The 24,452-nt window shown below is 31.9% G+C and overlaps 1 protein-coding gene across 2 annotated transcripts; it reads left to right on the top strand.

The window, feature by feature from the left end:
- Positions 1-1,397: 1,397 nt before the first annotated feature.
- LOC128157746 (uncharacterized) lies at positions 1,398-8,945 on the top strand. Of its 2 annotated transcripts, none has more exons than XM_052820354.1 (2): positions 1,398-2,292; positions 2,699-8,945. In XM_052820354.1, the coding sequence occupies exons 1-2, from the start codon at positions 1,398-1,400 to the stop codon at positions 7,408-7,410; spliced, it is 5,607 nt and encodes a 1,868-aa protein (XP_052676314.1). In that variant the 3' UTR covers positions 7,411-8,945. The 2 variants fall into 2 exon arrangements, with proteins under 2 accessions (XP_052676314.1, XP_052676315.1); XM_052820355.1 differs by having other exon boundaries at positions 2,080-2,153.
- The last annotated feature ends 15,507 nt before the right edge of the window (positions 8,946-24,452 follow it).

Genomic DNA, 24,452 nt, shown 5'->3' with positions numbered 1-24,452 from the left:
ACGATCGGTCTCGCTTCTCTTGTAAGTGAGAGGAGCAAGACAGACCTTGGGTTTAAGACCATGGTATTTTGTCAAAAGATATCTATATGTGAAAGGCTAAAAATGTACCTCAATGCGCTCATTCTTAGCTTCTAAATGAAACCGCAAAAGTCCAGTGGGGTTTCCTCATTATATTTTCTGATGTTGTTTACCCGATATGAACTCGCGTAGGGGGAATGTGCGGCAACTTTTGTACATTTGAGGATAAGAATGTAAACATTTCTTGAACTGGCTTGTTTCTGCCCGAAACAGGCCAAAATGTTGCCAACAGATATAAAAGCAATAAAATGAAGTCATACATGTCATTTTGTTTAAAAAGCACGCATTCAAGAATACGACAATGTCTTCTTAATCACTCAGAACAGCTTTCGAACTGCGCAGCTGCAGATTTATTTTGAAAATTTAAAAATCTGAAAAAATATGAAGGGGGTTCATTAGTGTCCTCTCTACAACGATTTGCTGAGAAATTTTCTAAGCTTGCCTATTTAAGTTGCCACTTTTGTCTCAAAGTAAGTACTAGTATCCTATTCTTAAATAGGGCCCCAAAAGCCACACTCCATGTATGTGTCTATGGAGGTACATTGCTGATATATTTCAATTCAAAGATAATGTATACTTTTTTCAATTTAAGACAATCACCTTTTTTGGACCTCTATCCCACTTCCGAAAAGAATTTACTTTCATTTATACTAAATCTCCATAAAACAAACATGGGACAGGTATAGAGATGTATATCAAATTCAAAACGGGTTGTTTTGAATTGACATCTATTTTTTCTATGAAAGTATAACGTCAATGTGTCTCCATGGACACAGGAGCACTAAGTATAGACCGGATTTTTCTTGTTTTAAAAATAGATCCCATGCCGACTGATACAAATAGGGTACCCTATTTTAAGGCAAAGTTACAACCTATATGAGCAAAATTCAAACTTTTTCTCAACTATGCATACTTTAATATCGTACAGGTCGACAAAAATGCTAATTGAAATATTTTACTTCAATCAGAGCCTTAAAATAGCTATTTCTAAAATTATGAATTTTGTAAACAATAATTTTGTCAATGAAGTATTAAATAACACTCCTACATAATAAAATGTTGACAAACAACACCGCTTGCGCAGTTGTAAACTGTCTGTGCACTATGTATACTGCTATGATAAGATAATAATACACACTTAAGATATTTTAGAAAAAAGTAAAAACATGCTGAAAATAGCCAATATAAGTGAGTTTTTCTTTATAATTGAATATAAGAAATTAATTGCTTCGAGGACCCCACCGACTTATCTTATCGTCCGCCTACACTGTCTCATCAGGTCTTCAGTGCTCCCCTTGCATTTAAAACTTTAGAACAAAATGGCGATTCCAAGGGGTCATGCTTATGCCGAAGAATGTAACAATTATTATACGCTCATTGATGCGATGAAGTATACGAAAGAAGGTTTGGAAGGTATAGTGAAACGTTCTGTGGAAGATTTGTACGAGAGGATTTACAACAAGTGTCATGGAATACAACCGTGTGTCGACAACTGCACTGCAATTCATGGGTCAAAGTTTAAAAAGTGGTGCGACTCGTGTACGAAGTGGAGAGAGGAATTATCTCTGTTTATGAACTATTCTGGTCATGTAAATCGAGTTGAGTGGAAACTATTTGACTCCAGAGATTGGTTAAAATGTAATGATTCGTCTACAATAAATCAGGTCGCCAATATTTTTGTTTATAAATGTAAACAGCCTAAAAAATCGATTACGGACGATTTCATCGATATGATTTCGTTATTTGAAAACTGTTCTTATTTTGCTTTTGGAAAAAATAAAGGACTTACGAGGGATATTCGGTCTATTAGAAATGATTTTTTCGCACACAATTCCTCTTATACAATAAACAACAAAGATACATTATACTGTCTGGATAAGTTTTCTACTCTTTTGAATCAACCGCTGTTTCGGACGGACAAGAAGTGCAATGAAATGCATAAACTTGTATGTGATCTAAAGAATTCTAGACAACGAGTTCAAAACAACAATACTTCAGAAACTAAATCGATAATGCAACCTTTTCTTCGACTTTATCACAATGAACCAATGATTGTTGTGGAGAAGGCCAATGAGGTAATATCAAACATAAAAAACAAACAATTAACACGGCCATTACACAGAAGATATGACCTAATACTGCTGGTGCTCTTGTTATATTACCATTATATTGAAATGCCTTGGAATACTAACAACGGTTTCAAACCACCGAAAGGTAAATCAAAAGACGAAGCAAACTATGTGTGTTTAAAAAAAATAATTTTAAGCCACATCATACCGATAAACTGTGTAGTTGCATTCATTTTCAAACAGCTTATCCAATATTGGTCTAAAGATTAAGTACATGCATTATGTATTATGTTAATTTAAGAAGGGACACATTCACTTGAGATTTGTCAGTAAGGTTAACGTTTGCAGCAAAAAAGACATTGGCTTTTGAATCATGATAAAGGATGTATTTCAAACTAAATTCCTCTGAAAATGTATCATTGACATAATATTTAAAAAATATTAAGAATATATGAAAATTAATCAGGATGGGTGTTATTCTTTGTTCACTGAAAAATGATGTGTGTTGAAGATTTATAGAGATGATAGAAGAACAATGTATTTATTTTCAGGATGCAACACTATGGACTTTACATTTCCATGGAAAAGTGACTTGAACTTTAAATCCTATATCAGCGTTCGGGAGGATTTCGTAGGAAGAGAATGGATGACTGAAGACATAGCTTACGAACTACTACATACTGATCGCAGAGGACTCTTGATTGCAGCAGAATTAGGATTCGGTAAATCTGCGCTTGTTTCACATATTGCTTGTAGCCATGATCAAATTTCATCGGCGTATCCAATATATGAAAAAACAATTGGGATTCATATGTGTCGATATGATACAAATTTAACTCTTAGTCCAGGAATATTTGTACGCAATATGGCAGGGAAACTTGCAGAACAATTTCCTGAATTTGGAAATATTCTGAATACAGAAAATATGGCATCCGATTATCTAACCAATTCAAAATGCATCCAGGATCCACACGGATGTTTTGATCACACTATTTTGTATCCACTTCAGAATTTAAACTCAAGTCAAGATATTATTTTCATTGTTGACGCCTTAGATGAGTGTATTGAAATTGGACCTAGAAATATTTTTTCCCTGTTAAATAAGAAAATTCATCTTTTGCCCCAAAACATAAAATTTTTATTTACTTCTCGAAACATATCAACTATCAGAGTAAACCTTCCACCAGGAGTTTCTGTTTATCAGACACATTTATTTCGGGAAAAAAGTTTAGGTGATATAAAAAAATATATAAGTCACAGACTTGAAAATAATTCTGTCAATGAACAATATCAAACATTATTATCTAGTTCAAACTTAGACGAAACGTTAGAAAAACTGGCAGACCTTGTAGATGGAAATTTTCTATTTTTAACAAATGCATTTGATTTTTGGGTAAGAGTTGGCAATATAAACGCATTTCCTGATAAAATGGAACATATTTATCGTTTAAATGTTTTACGGATATTTGATAAATCAGAAAATATATTCGAAGATGTGCGATCCATAATAGAAATACTATGTGCATCCCAAGGATTAATTAAGGAGTCTTTACTATATGAAATTTTGAATGTATATGACTTTAAGAGGAGGAAGTATTTTTCTCGATTACTGTCGAATGAATTATCCCATTTTATACAAAGAGCATCTGAGAACGTAGTTTTTACCAACAAACGGATTGCTGATTTTTTCTCTAGACAAGATAATTTGGAAAATGATTTTTACATTTTCCAACAAAATGGGCATAAACTGATTGCTAAATTTTTCTTAAAACATCTTGAGAATCAACATGCTAATATAAGTGTAACATTGTTAAAGGACACATTTCGACACGTGGCTCTTTCTGAAGACAAAACTTTAAAAAACAGATTGATCAATGAGATTTCTAGTCATACAAATGAAAGTAAGTACTCTTTTCTGATGCATTACATTGCGGCATCTTTAAATTCTTACGACGCTATGTCAATAGCGATTCTTTCGATGTCTCATTCAAATATTGATATGAAGGACCCCGGGAAATCAACGGCATCCTTTATTGCTGCTACCTACGGCAATGACAATGCATTGGCCGCTTTGATTGAACGTGGATCTGATGTAAACTACCAAAGACCCCCGCCTGTCTTTATTCAACTTAAACATTTTCAGGACCCTATACATTTTTGCAAATATAATATATTTTGTGGATACAATCTTGCAAACATTGCCTCTCAAAATGGTCACGCAAATGTTTTAAAATTTCTTATTAAGTATAACATCAATCTTTGTCATGAAACCTCTCTGGGTCTTAATTCGTTCCATCTTGCTTCTGAACATGATCACGTGCACATACTTCGCATTCTTATGTCATCGAAATTGTGTAACTGGACTTCCAGCTTTGACCAGGCCCTATATCTCAGTGCAAAAAATGGCCATGTCCGTGTTGTTAAGTATCTACTCTCTATAAATGCTACTGACAATTGTGTACCTTGCTCCAATTTTATTCACTGGATCCCGAAGGGAAAATCAAGACTTCAGACTTACACACGTATGCCAAATCTACCATACGAACGCGATTACAAGAACTACCTTTTAAGAGATGACAGGCGTTTTTATTTCTGCGAATCTGCTTTAGATATTGCAGTTCAAAACAATCATTTAGAAGTTTTTAAAATTCTAGTTGGTCAAAAAGAAAATGCCCTTAACTGTGTAAGTGCTCGAGGGATGACACCCGCTATCACAGCTGTGGTTTTTAACAGTAAAGATGTTATTTATCATTTTCTTCAGTCAGGGTTACCTTTGAATGACACATGTACGGTTCGACATATAAAGAAACGGTTTAAAAATTATGATGAAGACATGGATAATGAAACATTTTGCAAAAATGATCTATCATTTTGGCATATGCTAGCTATTCACTCATCGCCAGAAATTTTCACAAATGTGAGCAACAATGCAAAATATGATTATGTATGGAAGTTAACAGATAATAATGGAGCTACACCATTTCATCATGCTTGTTGCAATCGTCGTGTAGAATATGGATCTTTTTTCATGCTTGCTTCCCATATTTTGGATAGAACTCTTAATGGATCAACACCAGCCCACTCTGCTGCCGTTTGCTTAAATGTTATTCCAATATATATATTTATGAAGTACAAAAATCTTCCCATAGATATCAAGGATTATAGTTATAAAAACATCTTACATTATTTTGCAACTTCTACACAAAATACAATGTCGATATCTATTGATTTCCTGTCTAAATTTATCAATGAAAGTTATGACAAACTTATAAGTGAACAGGATTCTGATGGTAGAACACCATTACATTTTGCTGCTATGTCGGGAAATACTTTACTGATAAAGAATGATTACTGGAACATCACATTTCAACCTGATCACTATATGATTAGAGACAAGTTTAATTCGTCTGTATTGGACATTCTCTTTGAATATATGCCTTCTTTTCAGCCAATATTAGGAAAGTTTACCTTAAAACTGCCTTATGGTTGCGACTTTGACGATTTGCTTAGAACACCAGGGTGCGCCAAAATACGTTTGAAAATTTTGGACAATTTTGAAATGTTTGCATTTAAAGCACTATCAGATTTAAAAGGAACCAATCTTTTACGTAAAAGAAATATTTTTTCTTTTATGAATGAAGCGTTGAAAAAGAACCGGTTTTATGTACTCCACATGATAAAAGTTTTTTTCCCAAAGCTCTATCAATCAGTCAGTAAATCAAATGTGCATTTGTTTTTTGGTCAATTATTTCAAAAATCAATATATCCTAACTTGATATTGTCTTCAACGGTTTTACCCGATCTTATGAAGTATGCATGCGAGAGTAGAAAACAGTATGGGTATCTGTGGTATATGTTTTACGACAGTCAGAGAAAATTTTGGCCAATGTATACGATTTGGAATGGAACACAGCTGTACAATGTAATGGATTTAGTGCTCAGAAAGTGTACCCAAAGAGATCTTTGGAAAGCTGCTGTAAAAGGAGGAAACCTTTATCCTTTGCTTAATACGGGCATTAGAAAACTGGCTGATTACAATATTACAAATTTTGTTCACCTCGCACCATGTATTATACCGCAGTCAAAATATCTAGCACCAAACTTGAAACTCATAGCTAATACCAACAGTTATTTATCAATGCCAGATGTTACACCATTTTCCCATCCTGTAGCATTACAGTTTATTCTGCATTCAGGTTTAAAAATACAATATTCCACTCACTGTTTACAAAATACACCAGACCTCAGCATTTACCACATTTGGGTATCAAAGGGATTTTGGTCCCTTTACGAATTTTCCGAAGACAAAGAACTATTGAAATGTAAAAATAGATATAAGATAACTCCAGCTCATTTAGCTTATTTTTTTAACCATTCATCGCCTTATCAGGAGAATATAGACACAAAACGATTTATTGACAATCATTTTAGCGCACTTTTTTTCAAAGTAGTAATGGATTTTCGCACTTTTGTATTTCCAGAGCACTCCAAGGCTTGGACATGTGTTCAGTATGTGCATAAATTTAACAGAATGTCTCTAAAGAAATTACTATTTTTGGGGAGTCTAGAAAATGAAATCTGCAGCTTAATATCTAAATTGTACCAGGTAGACTGGGATTTGGTTTTCCATATATTTTCGTTCAAGAATATACAAAAATTTGTTGACTTGAAACAACCATTTGAATTTATCAATTACATTCAGCATATTCGCACAACCTGTCAATACAAGAAAGATATCTCTCCATCCCAACATGTATCTAAATTCTATAAGGCGAATAAAATTGTCAACAGCGAATGTTTAAATCCAGTAGATTTTTTGAAGAGCCGGTTTTGTTTAAAATACATTACCTTTTTGAACAAACAAAGAAAACATGTGAACTATAAAATAGAGTCAATTTTAGTTATGTATTTTCCTTTGTGTTATTTGATTTACCACAGATTTATAATAGAACTTCCTGATTTGGCGCAAAAGAATACAATGGAAATCATTCAAATTATGAATGCTTACGGATCCACCCCTTTCTTTCACAATAATCCAAAATATAACTATTGGAATAAACTCAGATCTCCATTTACTAATCCCTTTCGAACTATGACACAGACTATTCTCAGTTCAGACGTAGCCCATATCTTGTCTTGGATAAGATTTCCAGCACTAGAAATAGAACAAGATGAGTTTCATTCTGAAAAGGAAAAACATGCGTTTGTATCTTATAACTATCCTTTGTCCATGTATGAAAATTTAACTAAAAACTTAACTTAATGATATTTAGCACGTCAAAATTCGATAAATTTAATTCAGTGTACCAAATGGACTGTGTGATTTAACTTTTATCCTTTGTATTAATCTATAAAATAAATATGAAATTAATGATTTTGAATATTTGTAAACGTGACATGTTTTAGTGTATTATTATTATTTTTGTTTTTTGCAGATAAAAAGTTGTTTCCTTTATTACTAAAAAAAATGGTATTAAAACAATTAATTTGTTTGAAGTCGTAGCAAACAAACCATTACTTAGAATGATAAACCCCACTTAAAATATTAATATTTCATTGCATTTTTGTAATTGATTAAAAAAAAAGCAATGAATAGGTTTATATTAACTTTTTAAAAAAAATTTCTCACTAAAGTTTTTTTTAATTCTAATTTATTTATATCAAACCTAAATAATTGATTTCCATTTAGTGCGGAATTTTCAGAACTTTGTTCGAACAGTGCAATGCAGTTTTGGTTGGTGAAAGACTATAATCTTTATAGTCTTTTTTTTGGTTATGTAGAATTGGAAAATTTAAGATAAAAAATTCTTTATACGTATTATTTATTACAATGCTTTTATGTAAATAATTAATGATTAAGTTCATATTAGTCTGACAATTGGCAATGTACACCTTTTTCATTACATTGTGGAGGGATTTTTTACAGATGAAATAGAAATCGAGAGTAAATTCACATTGCAACTCACCATTTTATTAAAGTTTTTAAAATAATTGGAGAGGATACCTGATCATGATACATATGTGAGATGTATATTGGTTTAATGATGTATTGTGTAAATATACAGTGTATGTATACCAGGAATTATCTGTCTGGGGGTTTTCATGTGTTATTTTTTATAATAAAATTAAATTATTTAACATTGTTAGGATTGCAAATATCCATGAAGTTATTGTGAAAACATATCGTTTGTTTACATTTTATTTATTAGTTATTTCTTATTGTTTTCTCCCAAATTTAAACCAATTCCAGAATAATTGACGCAAATATGCTTCTGGTGGACAATCGTGACACTGCTTTTGTTAAAATTTTATGATTTCTTTATTGATTTGTTGACCCAAACTGTTTTATTGTTCTTTGTTACTTTTTACGATGTCTAGATGACAACTTTTCATTCTTGCGTTTGACTACATGTATTCGTGTCTTTGTTTTTACGATATGTTTACTATGTCAATTTATCAGTAAATGTTACATTTGAATTAGATTTTAGTTTGTTTTTTTAAAGATTAAATCAAAACGTGAAGAATTTTTGTTACTTGTTTGTCAATAAAAGGTGAATAATGATATTATTACTACAAAGGATGTCCCTTGCTTTGTGAATAAATCGGAATTTTATCAATTATTTTAATCATTCAAAACAATGTCAATCTTTAGAACATAACAATACAATGTACTAAGCGAAATGTTATTTCAAAGAAAAATAGAATGAACAAAATTAATTACAGCTATACAGCTGATATGATCAGTTATGTTGTTACATGTACATGTAATACTTATTGTTCATTGTTCGAACTCTTATGAGTCATGATAATCTGAATCAAAATGACTGTTATTGTCCTTTTTTGCACTTATTACATTATACATATATTTTATCTATAAGTAAGTACATAATCTAGTATAATATAGAAAAAATAACCACATTGAAAAAAAATACTCAAAGTTACATGCATTAATAGAAAAGCAGTTACGTTTTTATGAAGAAAAGCAAATTAAATCAATATACAAAGTTAATAATTCTCTGCATAAGTATACACTTTTCTAAGTCAATGCTATTTCGTTTGCTTTTAAACATATACTTTCGTGTGAATTACATAATGAAAAATTTTTTTTTAGAGTGACTTAATGTTTTCAATTCAAGCTGAAAATATTTGCATTCTGTATTTCCATTTTCTTTCATTAATTTTCACAAACCTTCATAAAGACACTCTAAATGGTCAAATAATGAATATTCCAAAAATGATCATTACAGAACGTTTCCTTGCTTTACTCTGCTATATCGCTGCACCTGCACAAACCATAAATTGAAGTTATTCGTGTAAAGACCGCATTAATCGGAGTGTTAATTTGGAGAAAGTTAGAAACTGAATACAAATGGACACATGTTGTCATTTCTATCTATATGTGTAAACAATGAAATGTTTTCTTTGATGATTCATGCGGAATATGAAGTTGGTGACAATGCAAAAAAATGCATAACCCGCATTAGCGGGTTTTGATTTTTTTTTCTGCAATGATTACTACCTTCATAACCAACACGGATCATCAAAAACATTTAATTGTTTATATTTACATCCTTCTTTTAACAAACTAATAAACTTTGATAGAAAAAAATAAGTTAATCATCTTAAATGATGTTAATGTACATCAGTATGTTAGATAAAAAAGATGCAGCCAAATTGTCTCCTATGGGAATTCGAGTCTGACATCATCATGATCATTTCGTGCAGTCCATTAATTTTCTTATATCGCTATAGATTTCGACCAAGCGATGAACGAGGCGTGTAGATTTCAGTCCTGTCAATTTCCTGTCAATTTTAGTCGACCAATCGTTAATTGGGGCGTGTCGATTTCAGTTGTGTTAGTTTCTATAGAGTTCTAAATGAATTAAAGTTTCCGTAAGAAATAGAGGGATGCATACTTGTTAGATGTGAATGTCATAGCTTATTTACTGTTTATTTTGGAGTGTCAGGGTCTTCATGTACAAAAGGGAGCAATGATATTAAATGCTATACTCTATGCTATACTCTATAGAACTGACACTCGTGTTTAATGTGCACACAATAATAACTCCTTCTTTTTAACTTAACTTGGATCTGTTTGGCAATTCTTGCAAAACAAATGCTTATTTTAGTTTTATATTGAGTAAAGTTTCTTTTTCTTTTTTTTTAAATTGTTGATATAGTTTATGGTGAATTTTCAAATTTGGATTCATTTTGTTGAAATACAATGTAATTCATTGTTATTTATGATATTATAATATTATTCAGTCATCTAAAAAGAAAGTTATCTTGTGAATTGATTTTTCCTTTGAGGTTTTGTACAATCTTCGATGAATCCTCATGCAAATTCAACATAGACTTGGTGTTATTGTATGGTTTCTAGCACTGTTTCTTTGTTTCATCAAAAGTATGAAGATTGCTTTCTATGATGAATAATTATTATTGAAATATTTCAATGATATGGCTAAGGGAAACGGTTCAAATAAAGTTTATGAAATGTTAAAAAGTAAATCAAGTGTTTAATAACCTCAAATCTAAGCTCATATTCATTATTAAAATAGATATCGGCTTCATCAAAGGAAACTATTCTTGAATAGACTGAAACGCTGTCAGTTATTGCTTGGAACATTAAATTCACATTTTTAACATGTCATTGAACTTTGGAAAAGTATGAGTTAAAAACAAATTTACAAAACTACTAATCATCAATGTTTTGCAAAAAGATTTTGTTTTAATTAAGCATGGTTATAAATCGATACAAATATCAATAATTCATTACACCATTAGTTTATTATCTTGACTTATTGACCATATATGGTGCACAATAACTGCTTGTTCTTTTATCAAAGGACGATACTAACTTCCTCTCTTTTGTTGTACATATAAGTATATGTTTTTTGTTTAATTTGAATAACGTTAGCCCGTTGTTAATCTATATCAAATAATTGTTTTTACTTTGATATCTACATTGTTAAAAGGCATACTAGTTTGTTATCTTGATCCCATTCCTATATGACCTTGATTTATAAGAAATGAATGTTTTTTGTCATTTGCTATTGTCAATGACATCAAATTCATATTTTCCAAAATCATTGAAACTTTTCCCATATTCACAAATTTAATATCCTGTTATCCTGTTTCTGTTTTGTAGCTCATATTGTATTGAAATTGTTTGCAGAATACATAAAAGCTTTATTGATCTGCATCTTAATCTAAGAAAAGCTCTTCTGGTTGGCATTATCTACAAAATACGTCCATCCAGTGTGTTCTTTAGAATTAACCGCCATCTATGCTAGGCATTGAATCACATTTAAATACATTTTTATCTTATTTTGAGAAGTTTATATTTTACATTGATAACTTCATATATTTTCATTAAATTTTAAGGTAATTTGGTAGGGTTTTTTTTTGTTTTTTGTTTATGTTTTTTTTTTTTTTTTTAATTTTTTTTTTTTTTTTGGGGGGGGGGGGGCTTAATTCTATGTGCCAGGGGATGTGATAAATATCTTTACATGCATAAGATGCCTTTAATTTTATTGGGGTTCTTTGCATTCTTTTGAATGCGTGATGATCGAATCCATTATTTTGCAACGCGACTATTTTACCCGGCTTTTTCCTTGCCTTTGGAATTTTTTTTCCGTTGATTTGAAATTAAAAGTAGATATTTAAAAGACATCATCGAGTTATAATATTCATCAAGAAACTGTGTTGCAGGTCAGAGTTTGTTTCAAACGCCCAATACACCAAAGCACATCGAAAATAAAACACTTTGTAAAACATGCACGCATCTTTGAAAGGAATAAATATTGACCACATTTACCTTTGAATTGTACGAATAATCTGTCTGCATGGATTCAAAAGTTCAAATTTGTTTAGTTCAAATTCCAATTTAATGTTCAGGGTTTATGATGATTGACCATTTTGAATATTTTTTGACAACCAAATTTAGAGGGAAAATATCTATCATTAAGGTAGGATGCTCGTAACATATAATGCCGAAGGCAGTTCTCTCATGATTTATATATAATTGTACATATTCCATAATCAATATTAAAACCTCATCAAATCTTTTGAATTTGCAGTACATTTTCATTTTTTCAAATGAATATGTCCATGCTCAGTTCGAAAGTATTTTTGACAAATCTGCGTTTACACTGAAATTGCATGTTGAATATTACATTGTTACTATTTACATTTAGACGAGATGGTTAACCCTTTCACGATCGTTTTGTAATATCATGCACCTATTTTAGATGAATTAATACGTAAGCATTTGTAATGTTTCTTTTACAGACGCGAAAAGGCACCTTTCATTGCACAGGTCAGTTAGCTGGTTGGCCAAGAGTTTCAGAGGTCGAGCACAAATAACCATCTGATTTCTTTCCTGTTATTCCATTATCAGAAAACAGAATGACGTAATGAATGATGTAACAAATGCATGTCCAAAAACAAATCGTTTTTTTTTTGCTTGTGTATTAACGACCTGTTAACCGATATGCTTATAATGCCCAAAACCCTCCGTTTGATGAAATTTTGGATGTCTTCTTATCTTTTATGTCATACCAAAAAAAAGAATTAAAACATCTCTTTTGAGTCACGAAGCCACTTTAAAAAGTGTCAGATGTTTAGTTTGAATCAATATTTGTAATTTAAAAAAAAAACGTGTAGGCTCTGTAATACTATTTGTTCTTTTTAGATGCTCCTTAATCGTGGACATTGTGAAATGTATTTATTGATAGTAAAACTTGAGCAACTCGAGCCATATTTAATGTAGCTATTACTTCAAACAAATAGCAAAAGTGAATTTCCTTTTTACGACGTTGCGTGAAACTAAAACTGTTAAAAATGTGTTAGAGGTGTTATTTACAGAATGGCACATTAACGGTTGCGCTGGGTGATTGTTTTTTTTTTTTACAAATGTACATGTAGAAAAACTTCCACTGCTACCAGTTGCCTATTTTGTGCAGGATTGATGTATAAAACCCCTATCACACCGGAGCTGCGTCCTCACGGCGATCCCGCTGCATCCTTAAATAATGAAAACCGCCAAGGTAAACGCAGTAGAGTCTCATACAGCGCCGTAACAACGCAACGGCATCTTCGTCCATCGCGGTGGGGTCGCCTTGCACATTTAAGAACGCCATGCGACGGCGACACTTGCGACACTTTGAACATGCACAAAGTACGCGCCGTGGCTCTGCGTTCTGATAAACACAACGTAGAAGTGTAGTGAGGTCGCCGTTACAGCGCCGTAAGATCTCCAACAACGCCACGAGAGCTTCGTCGGCGCGCTCAAGGAACGCAGCTAATCGAAGTGTAGACGCAGTGATAAGTCAATTGCGCTTGCACGGAGGCCTCACGGAGTCCTTTGGGATCTCACTGCGTCTCTATCGCGCTCTTACTGCGCTCTCACTGCGCATCCACAGCGTTTGAACAAGTTGTTTTCCATTTGGCTGCGTTCACACAGCGACCCCCAAAGAGCTGTTGCTGCGTTCATCGCGCTCTCGTGACATTTCTTCTGCGTTTATACCGCGCTCCGACGGCGTTTCTAGTGCGTCGTCATCGAGACCACGAACACTCGAAAAATGGCTGTTGTTCAATAGCAAGCAATGTAATAAATATCAAACTGGATGTAGATGACTATGTAAAAAGTAGCATTTGCTAATATTCCAAGACCTATCAATGGACATAGATGGAATTCATGCTATTTGGTTCTGATGTTTTCACATCTTTTCTATGTTTTCTAGCAACCAATAACGGATCTTTTTTGTAGACCTGACTACTAAGAGTTTAATCTTAGTCCTTCACAAATTGTTCAGAAGTAACTATGTTTCAATTACAATGTACCTTTTCATAAAATCAAAACAATGTTTTAATCATTTATTTACTAGTTATAAATTTTTGTTTGTTTCCCATACAATTGAACAAATTAGTATTAATCTACCAAGAAGTAAATAACGTTTTGTGAGCGGAGTCAGCGCGCAGAGCACGCCGTGGACGCGCGTTAAAAACTCCTAGCACGTCATGAGCGCTCGGCGGAGACTCAGCGAGAGCGCAGTTAATCGCCAAGTAGAACTCCGTGGAAACGCAGTTACACGCCGTGGGAGCTCCGTAAGAACGCATAGGTCGCCGTCAGGACGCCGTGACGACTCCACTTGTAAAATTTTCAAATAATACTGTACATTTTTTCTGAATTTTCCTTGGGATCCTACGGCGATTCTATGAATTTTACAACGCCGTGAACACGCCGTGGGGACGCAGCCTGGTGTGACAGGGCCTTAACAAGATTGATGTATACCAAGAAAACGCGAATCTGTCATCTTTGGAATAATCTTCTACACGAGAGGTTCTTTAACAGAAGTTGTATCGATATCGAATAAGAGCTTTACAATAATATCAATGGTTTGTATTAGACTTCGAAAATATAAGTGAGGTGGATCTATAACATAGAATGGGGAGCTTTGTGCTCTGAAGAAAGTATCACTAAAAAACCCATCAATTGAATATTCTCAGTTTACATAAAGTATTCAACATATTTCAAAATATTTCATCAGAATAGACTGGCATTGGTTTACTTTGGTTTGATTGAGAACAAGTTTTAAAAATGGCTACAATAATACCGGAGTAGTTTCATTTTGTAATGTATATTGTACAATGACATTAAAAATGTATATGTTAAATGATGCACCTCTTACAAATTCTTTTTTTTTAAATTGCTGACTACCATTGATGATTCTCTATTTATCGTTTTATGTTAAATGTGTTTTTTATATTTCATGAAAGAGTAATAAATTTCAATGAACTTATTTAAATCGAGAGTTTTTTGGCGGCTTGTATTTTTGGATGTCAGAAAAATAATTGATGATGCGAAAATAGAATCCCGAAATTCCCGTGGGCGATCGTTAAAATTGTGAACATCATACCAATAATTCATGAAGTTTTATCTTGCACAAAAACATAAGAAATATGAATAATAAATGAAAAACCATTCTTTCAGATATCGCTTGATATTTATGCTCCAGCCGATTTATGTTCACTTTTGAGAGAAGTGTTGATGCATAATGTATCATTTTATTCACAAAAAAGGTAACGTTATACCAGTGAATTAAACATTGATCGGAAAATCGTGATGTTTGAGTGCTTTTTATCGAAATGGAGACAATTTGTTTGTAACGTGTATTTTATAAGAAATCGATAATGAAATTCTGATATTAATCTTTATATATTGAACATGTTTTTGAACATTTCAAAGTTTGTACATGTAAGTTTATATGGCATAAAATAATTGCAATTTGCATCTTTCTTTATTGATAAGACTCTCTCTCTCTCTCTCTCCCTCTCTCTCTGTCTCTCTCTCTCTCTCTCTCTCAGAATACGCATTTGTTGTTAAAAGTATAGATCAGTCTATTAAATAAATATTTGGTTGCTAATGCCAATATCATGGTAGCTATTATTAATGAAATGCAATGTCCTGCGTTATATATTTTAAAAATTAATTTAAAAAAATGTATAAAGATAGATAATAAGCGTGATATATTTTTGTCGGTCATTACGAGGACAAAATTGCACATATTCGAAACATTTGTAAAAGTTACGAAAGTTTAAGGCGAGGTTTGCGGTTACAGGGAGATAACTCAGATTTCCATTGTGACGTAACATTAACTATTCTTTATTCCAAATATGACGTCAAGATTTTTTTGACGGAATGATTGACATTTTTTTTTATTTTGCGAGGTTTGTAAGTTTATGGTTGAAAATGGTAATCGGATACTGGCATCTAATCAATTTCAAACAAAACGAAGTCCGAAACTCGTGGTTTTATGAAATGTTTTAGAAACACCAGATTATTCATATACTATGATAAATCATTTTCAGAAATCGATGGAGTTGGAAAGGTTTCAAATAAGGTTTTTTCCGTTTGCATGAAAGAAGTAAAAAAATTTGACTTTTCTTGCATTTCAATTTTTTTAATACTAGTAGTTCATTTGAAATTAGAAAAAAAAAATCATGATTTAACAGTGACATTATTTTCGACTATTGGGCATAATGTAAATAACTCATATACCAGTCACTTACAAAATATCCATTTTTTCACAAAATTGTTTACATTTCATCAAAATTATGGTTTGAAATCATCAACTTTGAACTTTTGGATTTATAAAATGGTCTGACATAATCACTGAGAGAAAAAAGACTTCAGTTCAGTGAATAAAATTGTATATAAATTTTGTACAATTCCTAAAAATAAAATGCAAGCTGCATACTTTACCTTAATCTGAACAAGTGTACATATCTTACGTTTTGATTGATAAAAAACTGATACACACAAAGTCACCCCCTAAAAGAACAAAAAAAAAACCCCATAAATTAACGCTGCAAACATTATTCATTGTGGATGTTTAAGTTTTCATTTAATGTGCTATAGAATTTATTTAAGAGCAGGTTTAAAAAGTAACAGGACTGCGCATATGTCTCGCATTAGATATTGTTGTTAAATAATAGGAGTTAATCTGATCTTGCCAGTTTGTATTATGAATCACAACCGATTTTTTTAAAAAAGTGGGTGCTGTTTATGAATGTTTACGAATATAGTTCATTTGATTAAGCTTTTTTTTTTCTTATACATTATCGTATATATTTGGCACTCCCCATATTCTGCATGGGCTCCTCTGGAGTATAGTCGCAGAAAGAAGATTGACTTATAGCAGATTCACAAGCTATTATCTATGGTAGATTCCAGATATCTAAAATATAAGAAATCTAAGACTTGTTTTCTAGTTGTCCATCACCCACAATACAAAAGTCGTTTCCCCACTGATATCATTATTGAATATTTACTCTTGCAAATGTTTTCCCTTATATAACATTGTTTGCGCAATCCACTGTTATTCCTGCATAACATCATTATGGGTCAAGAGGTCAAAGTAGTAGCGCATGAATAAACTATAGGTCCCAACGTTTTCTATGTGCTCAAACTAACCGACTTGTGCTGAAACACATCTATTAGATATCGTGATGAAAACATAATTTAGGCATAAAAAATAAACGTATCTGTGTTTTATTATACGAAGTTTTATTCATTCATTTTCTTAAAAAAATATAACACTAATTGCGGGGGATGAATAATTCATGTTAGATAACACGTTATGCCTGTAAACAGAATAATGTTTATTGATCGACATCGTAACGAGGTGTTCTTGAAAAAACAATTGCAATTTGTCAAAGGAGGTAATTCAGTATTAAAATGCATTTCTGACATTTCTGACAAGCCTCGAGCAAAATTGCAAACGCACTATCACAGACCTTTCGTGTTTAGTCCATTCACTGATCACGGTCAAATTTAACTTATGAATTGTATATTTTGGAAAATGCCTCAGGTTATAACACTTCATAAATGCGGCAATGTTTGCTTAATTATTCCAAAAAATAAGAATAAGTGTATCAAAACCGATGTACAGGACTGACAGCAGGGCTGGCTATACAAATTCTACACATCGCTATATTAAATAAAGAGTAACTCGCTGACAAGGAGTCAAAAAGGATTATGTTCGATATTATGCATTTTTCGCCTCCAAAATAAATTTCCATAGAGAGCTTTAAAAATTTGAATATAGTTGAAATCATATTAAATATATAGGGACGTCATATGGTTTAAATGTCGTCATAAAGGATGACGTCTTATTTTGATAAATTAATGTTTTGAGCAAAAGAATGTGTTTTTCTTCGATTTTTTAAACGGAAAACAACGAGCGCATGCTTGGTCAAGTACCATTTTTAACTAAGATGTGTATACTTTTAAGAACAAAAACATGTAAAAATCGTACTTGAGCAGACCTATACTATCAAATGCAATATATGAAAGAAAATGACAATATTTTCATTTATTTGCAAAATTTGCGGGTATTTGCTAATTTTCGTGACGTCAGAGATAAACAGCTATTGGACAATGATGCTAATATCAAGATTAATGTGATAGACATCTTCTGCAAAATGTTTCATGATGATTTTATTTGGAGACAATATTATTTAGATATTAGTAAAAATTGGGGGCAGATATTTGACAATTCTAAGTATAGTTCTTTTTCAGACAATAAGTCAAATTTGTGGCTTAAAGTAGTCCGAGTATCGCACTACGTCATAATACGGATTTTACAATATTGGTTCGACTTTTACAAATCGCTTTTGATACCCGGTATTGATTTTGCTCTACATCGCTGTTGTAAACAATGGCAATAATAAGCAATTAGAACGGTAATTTATGTATTCTATGAGAGATAGAAATGATCGATTAATGTTGAGAAACTCGATTCTGTTAAAGTAAAATGAAAAATGAAGTTTCTGATTAACCAGGATCTCAGGTTTGCTTATATCTTCTTTGTTTTGACACCCTCCCCCCCCCCCCCCCCCCCCGAATTTTTCTTTTTCGTTTACTAAAACCGGTTTAAATTTAGAGACAGAAGCTATTTCAAATCTAATCAATCGTCAATTAATTAATGTTTAAATGATATTTAACATTGTTGACAGATCTCGGCAGAAAACTGTAGCAAAATGTGATTTTTACGGATTTTTTCGTCAGGGTCTACTTGGTTTAGAGCTTATAGCGTGAAAAGTAATCCGTCAACATATAATTTATATTACCAAATCTTTTTTCTAAGATGTCAATCTATAGAATAAACACCATGAATTTAAGTTTGAGTCCATAAAATAGTAAAAAAATTACCAAACGCGATACTAGTATTGCATTTTTTGTATTCTATTTTGATACATCAGGTCCATAAAGCGTACTTACTTACAAAAATTTGCGCAAAATTATTGATGAGATATGGCTTAAATAAATATTTAAACTCTATTTTGTATGTTCAGTTCTAATTTTCCCAAAATTGGTAATTATTTTTAGGAAAAACGGACGTCTGGCAAATTTCATAATTGTCAATAATTTTCGCAAGGGGATACACCCGTCTGAGAGGTGATAACAAACAAACTAGCATGTATACATACATATTTTCTTTTGTATATGTATTGATAGAATGTATATTTATCATTTACAGCTAAGCTTTTAATGATTGAGCCCATTTAGTGCCGAGTATAGGACTATCTTAATGTAAAATTGAATTAAATGTGTCTACGTATTATTCAATTTTGATATTAACGTCATAGTAAATGTACTAACAAAACAAAGGCTGTATCTCTGATTTGAATGAGATGTATGGTAAATGATTACAGAAAAAGAAGTATTATTCATTCGTGAAGTCATGTCGAATTTCAACAAGTTGGTTACAAAGGACATAGTGACGAGTTGCAATCATGCCTTTGTTTGTAGGTAATACTGTATCTCATATTTAAAAAAAAAACCAGATACGTAATGCTGGCCTCCATCTTCTAATAAGGTAGTAAAAAGACGATATCAGTAGTAATTTGCTTGAAGAATTCAATGGTACTAATTGTTGTCACAGAAATTGCGTAATAATAAGATTTATCAGTCCAAAACTAGCATAAGTGTTTGTGCACAATATATACCATTTTTGATAGGTTGCACTGTAGCTCCCAGGTCGTCTATCCGATTTTTTTCAGACCGGGGGCTAGAGAACTGCAGCTACATGTAGTACTAACTAAACGCGACTTCCTACGTCAGTATAATACATAGATGAAAATAATGAAGTATACATATTACTTATCTGTTTCAATCTGCTGCTTAAGGATATTACTATCTCGCATGTCGACATACATACGTTGCGTATTAACAAATTCTTATTCTTGCATATTGGTATAAATAAGTAGTATGTTTAGATATCAAGTAACTCATATATTGGTATAATTATTCGAATGTTGACATAAAAAAGCAGATTGTCTATTTAATCACAAATGATGTCAATTCAAGGCGTTAGTAAGTATATTATCTAATTTTAAATGCAAATTATCTAAAATATTTGTTAACTTGCATGACAACGTACTTAGTTATCTTGCGTATCAACATACATAGTGATAGACCTATTTTACATGTTGACTTGTAGGAGACAAAAATATGCCACAATGCTGACGAGTTCCTATTCCATCATGGGTATTTAAAATCCAGTCATTGTTGCTTAGCAATGTCAAAAGCTATATAAATAGGGAAACAAAAACTACAGCAGACGTGTAGCAAGATCATCATCAATGATTAGCAACATTTGTTAACTTTAATCACGGATTCGGACATTTATTAGGGTCTTCCGTCTTCAGCGGAAGACCCTACTATTATTCTATTGTTTCTTTTTCACTTTTCTTATTATTATTAGGGTCTTCCGTCTTCAGCGGAAGACCCTTCTATTATTCTATTGTTTCTTTTTCACTTTTCTTATTGTTATTATTAAGGTCTTCCGTTTTCCAACGGAAGACCTTATTGTTTTCGTTCGGTTTCTTTTTCCCTATTATTATTAGGGTCTTCCGTCTTCAGCGGAAGACCCTTCTATTATTGTAATGTTTCTTTTTCAGGTTTTTTAGGGTCTTCCGTTTCCAACGGAAGACCCTCTTGTTATTCTACGGTTTCTTTTTCTTTATTCTTATTATTCTTTTTTTTCTTTTTCTGACTTTTTTTGAGCGTTATTTCTCAAAAACTACCCAACCGATTTGCACGAAATTTTCAGGAGTGATAGAACATCATCGTCGCTACATATTATTAAATTTTTGCATGATGACGTCACTTCCGGTTTAAGATATAGACGATTTTGTAAATTTTTAAGGGTCATTTTGTCCACGCATCTCCTCCGAAACTAATCAAGATAGAAGCTTAACATTTTCAGGGGTTGTAGATGAATGTCTGTAGATGTACCCCCATGCTTCCAATTATGAAAATTGCTCAAGGCCTCGAAGCTCGCCTGAACCTGAAAATTAGCACCAAATTTTTCCAAGAAATTTTTGCACATTTTCTGTAATACCTTTCGATTTGCACATAATTTGTTTAAACATGTAATGCAAAAGTTGTTTCAATTTTCACGAGCTTTCCTTTGATATCAAGAAAAAGGGGCTGACCCCTCAAATAAGGGGCCAAGGGGGCTCTAAAGTCCTCTTACAATAACTCTTTACTGAACAATAATTTGTTATTAATTATATAAGCAAAAATGTTCATTGTACAGCTGTTTATCTATACAGTATCATACTTAAGTCATATGTTACGTAATTAGGGGTTTCAAGGGGCCAGAAGTTCAAAACTTTGATCATTAATATCTGAAAAAGGAGAAATATTTTTAAAAGCAATGTAAAACAAAAGTTGCTTAAAATGGTGTTCTTGTCAATATGCTACCTTAAATGTTTTTGTTTATGACCCCATTTAGGAGTTAAAGGGTCGGCCCCTAAAACACATTCGTACAGATATCTCAAGAACGGTTAACATTTCATGAACACTTGTTGAACAAAATATGTTTAAATTTGCAAGACCTTAAATTTGATATCAAGAAAAAGGGGCTGGCCTCTCAAATTAGGGGCCAAAAGGGCTCTAATGTCTTTTTACAATAACTCTTTACTGAACAATATTTTGTTATTAATTATAGAAGCAAAAATGTTCATTGTACAGCTGTTCAACTATACAGTACCATACCTAAGTTATATATTACGTAATTAGGGGTTTCAAGGGGCCAGAACTCAAAACTATGATCATTAATATCTGAAAAAGGAGAAATATTTTAAAAAGCAGTGTAGAACAAAAGTTGTTCAAAATAATGTTCTGAACAATACTAAACCAAAAATTTTGTTGTTAGTGGCCCCGGTAAGGGGTTAAAGGGTCGGCCCTTAAAACACATTTGTACATATATCTCGAGAACGGTTTACAATTCATGAACACTTGTAGAACAAAATATGTTTATATTAGCGAGACCTTTTATTTGATATCAAGAAAAAGGGGCTGGCTCCACAAATTAGGGGGTACAAGGGCTACTAAGTCTTTTTATGATAACTCTTTTCTGACCAAAATTTGATATTTATTATAAAGCAACAAAGCAGCTTTTATTAAGCTTAATTTAAAACTGAAATCCGTTTTAAAATCAGACGATGCATTACAGAGATATCGGGGTTTAAAAATTGATTTTTCCGGAAATTTTAATTCCGCGTCCTTGGTTTAAAATATAACGTAATGTTTATAGAAAAATTAACTCGTACCAAAAATAATTGTTAAGTCGTACTCTAACACATTCGGATTTTTTTAAAGTCGTTCTTGAAATCAAAAAGGTTTTTGTTAAATCGTACTTAAAATCATTCGGGTTTTGTTAAGTCGTACCAGGAATAATTCGATTTTTTTCATCTTTTTATCTTAGTTACTCTTCTTATTGGTTTAAGAGCTCTGCTTCTTACAGGAAGTTCCAGCTTTACTTCCGACATTAACGGAAGACCCACTCGTTGCTTTGCAACGAGCTTTGCTCTAGTTTTTTTTCTTTTTCTTTTCTTTACAATTTTTGTGCAGAAGATTTCTCGGAGAAGGGTGGTCCAATTTTGGTCAAATTTTCAGCATCGATCTATTATTATATAAACTTGATACGCTTTTTTTTATTTTGTAAAAATCACTTCCGGTTCGGACTTATCCGCCATTTTGTCATTTTTTAAAAAGTTCTTGTCCAGGTATTTCCTCAAAAACGAGCAATGATGGAAAGCTGAAATTTTCAGGAATGATAGAGGACATGAACGTCTAGCCGCACGAGGAAAATCATTGTCCGGAAATTCCGAGTACGGAAGCTAGCTGGGGTCAAAATATAGGACAAATTTTTGACGAAAACGTCTTGTCCACGCATCTCCTCAAAAACGTCCAAAGATAAATAGCTGACATTTTCAGGAATAATAGAAGACATGATCGTCTAGCCTCCCGAGGAAACTCATTGTCCGGAAATTCCGAGTACGGAAGCTAGCCGGGGTCAAGATATAGAACACACTTTCGATGAGTTTTCATTGTCCATACATCTATTTTAAAGCGAGAAAAGATAGATAGCTGAAAATTTCAGGAATGATAGAGGACATGATAGTCTAGCATCACGAGAAAAATCAATGTCTGGAAATTCCGAGTAGGGAAGCTAAATTTTAAAACTCATATTAAATGTGTTATACTGACCTCCGACTAATTTTAAAGCATAATATCTAAGTTGCACTTACAGTTCTGCGTCTGATGACATCTTTTTCGAATTGATTGGATAAATTATAAATTTTTTTAAAATTCTAAATTTAATTAAATCGTAATAAAATGACCTCAGACTAATCTTAAAACATAATATTTAAGTTGCGCTTACAATTTTGTGTCCAATGAAATTTTTCTCGAATTAATTGGATGAAATTAAATTTTTTTAAAAATTTAAAATTTAATTAAATCGTGTTAAAATGATCTCAGACTAATTTTAAAACATAATATCCAAGTTGCACTTACAGTTCTGCGTCTGATGACATCTTTTTCGAATTGATTGGATAAAATATAAATTTTTTAAAAATTTTAAATTTAATTAAATCTTAATAAATTGACGTGAGACTAATTTTAAAAAAAATTTTTAAGTTGCGCTTACAATTTTGTGTCCAATGAAATTTTTCTCCAAGTAATTGGATGAAATTTAATTTTTTTAAAAATTTAAAATTTAATTAAATCGTGTTAAAATGATCTCAGACTAATTTTAAAACATAATATCCAAGTTGCACTTACAATTCTGCGTCTGATGACATCTTTTTCGAATTGATCGAATGAATTTTAAATTTTTTACAAATTTTAAACTCATTTAAATCGCGTTAAAATGACCTCAGACTAATTTAAAAACATTTTATCTAAGTTGTGCTAAGAATTCTGCGTCTAATGACATCCTTCTCGAATTGATTGGAAGAATTTAAAAATTTTCAAAAATTTTAATTTTATTTAAATCGCGTTAAAATGACCTCAGACTAGTTTTGAAACATGATTACTAAGTTGCGCTTACAATTCTGCGTCTAATGACATCTTTGTTGAATTGATTGGATGGTTTTTAAATTTTTTGAAAATTTTAAATTTAATTAAATCGTATTTAAATTACCTCAGACTAATTTTTAAACATAATATCTAAGTTGCGCTTAGAATTCTGCGTCTAATGACATCATTCTCAAATTAATTGAATGAATTTTCAATTTTATGAAAATTTAAAATTTAATTAAATCATGTTAAAATGATCTCAGACTAATTTTAAAACATAATATCCAAGTTGCGCTTACAATTCTGCATCTGATGACATCTTTTTCGAATTGATCGAATGAATTTTAAATTTTTTAAAAATTTTAAGCTCTTTTAAATCGCGTTAAAATGACCTCAGACTAATTTTAAAACATGATATCTAAGTT

The sequence above is a fragment of the Crassostrea angulata genome, chromosome 8 (assembly GCF_025612915.1).
Source record: "Crassostrea angulata isolate pt1a10 chromosome 8, ASM2561291v2, whole genome shotgun sequence".
Lineage (NCBI taxonomy): Eukaryota > Metazoa > Mollusca > Bivalvia > Ostreida > Ostreidae > Magallana > Magallana angulata.
The sequence above is the reverse complement of the archived record's forward strand: the minus strand, read 5'-3'. Positions and strand labels throughout refer to the sequence as shown.

What these genes read in the sequence shown, in the direction of transcription:
- LOC128157746 (XM_052820354.1), top strand. Translation starts at nt 1,398, where the DNA reads ATGGCGATTCCAAGGGGTCATGCTTATGCCGAAGAATGTAACAATTAT. An exon ending in CGGTTTCAAACCACCGAAAG is followed by an intron (nt 2,293 to 2,698) that starts GTAAATCAAAAG and finishes ATTTATTTTCAG; the next exon opens with GATGCAACACTATGGACTTT.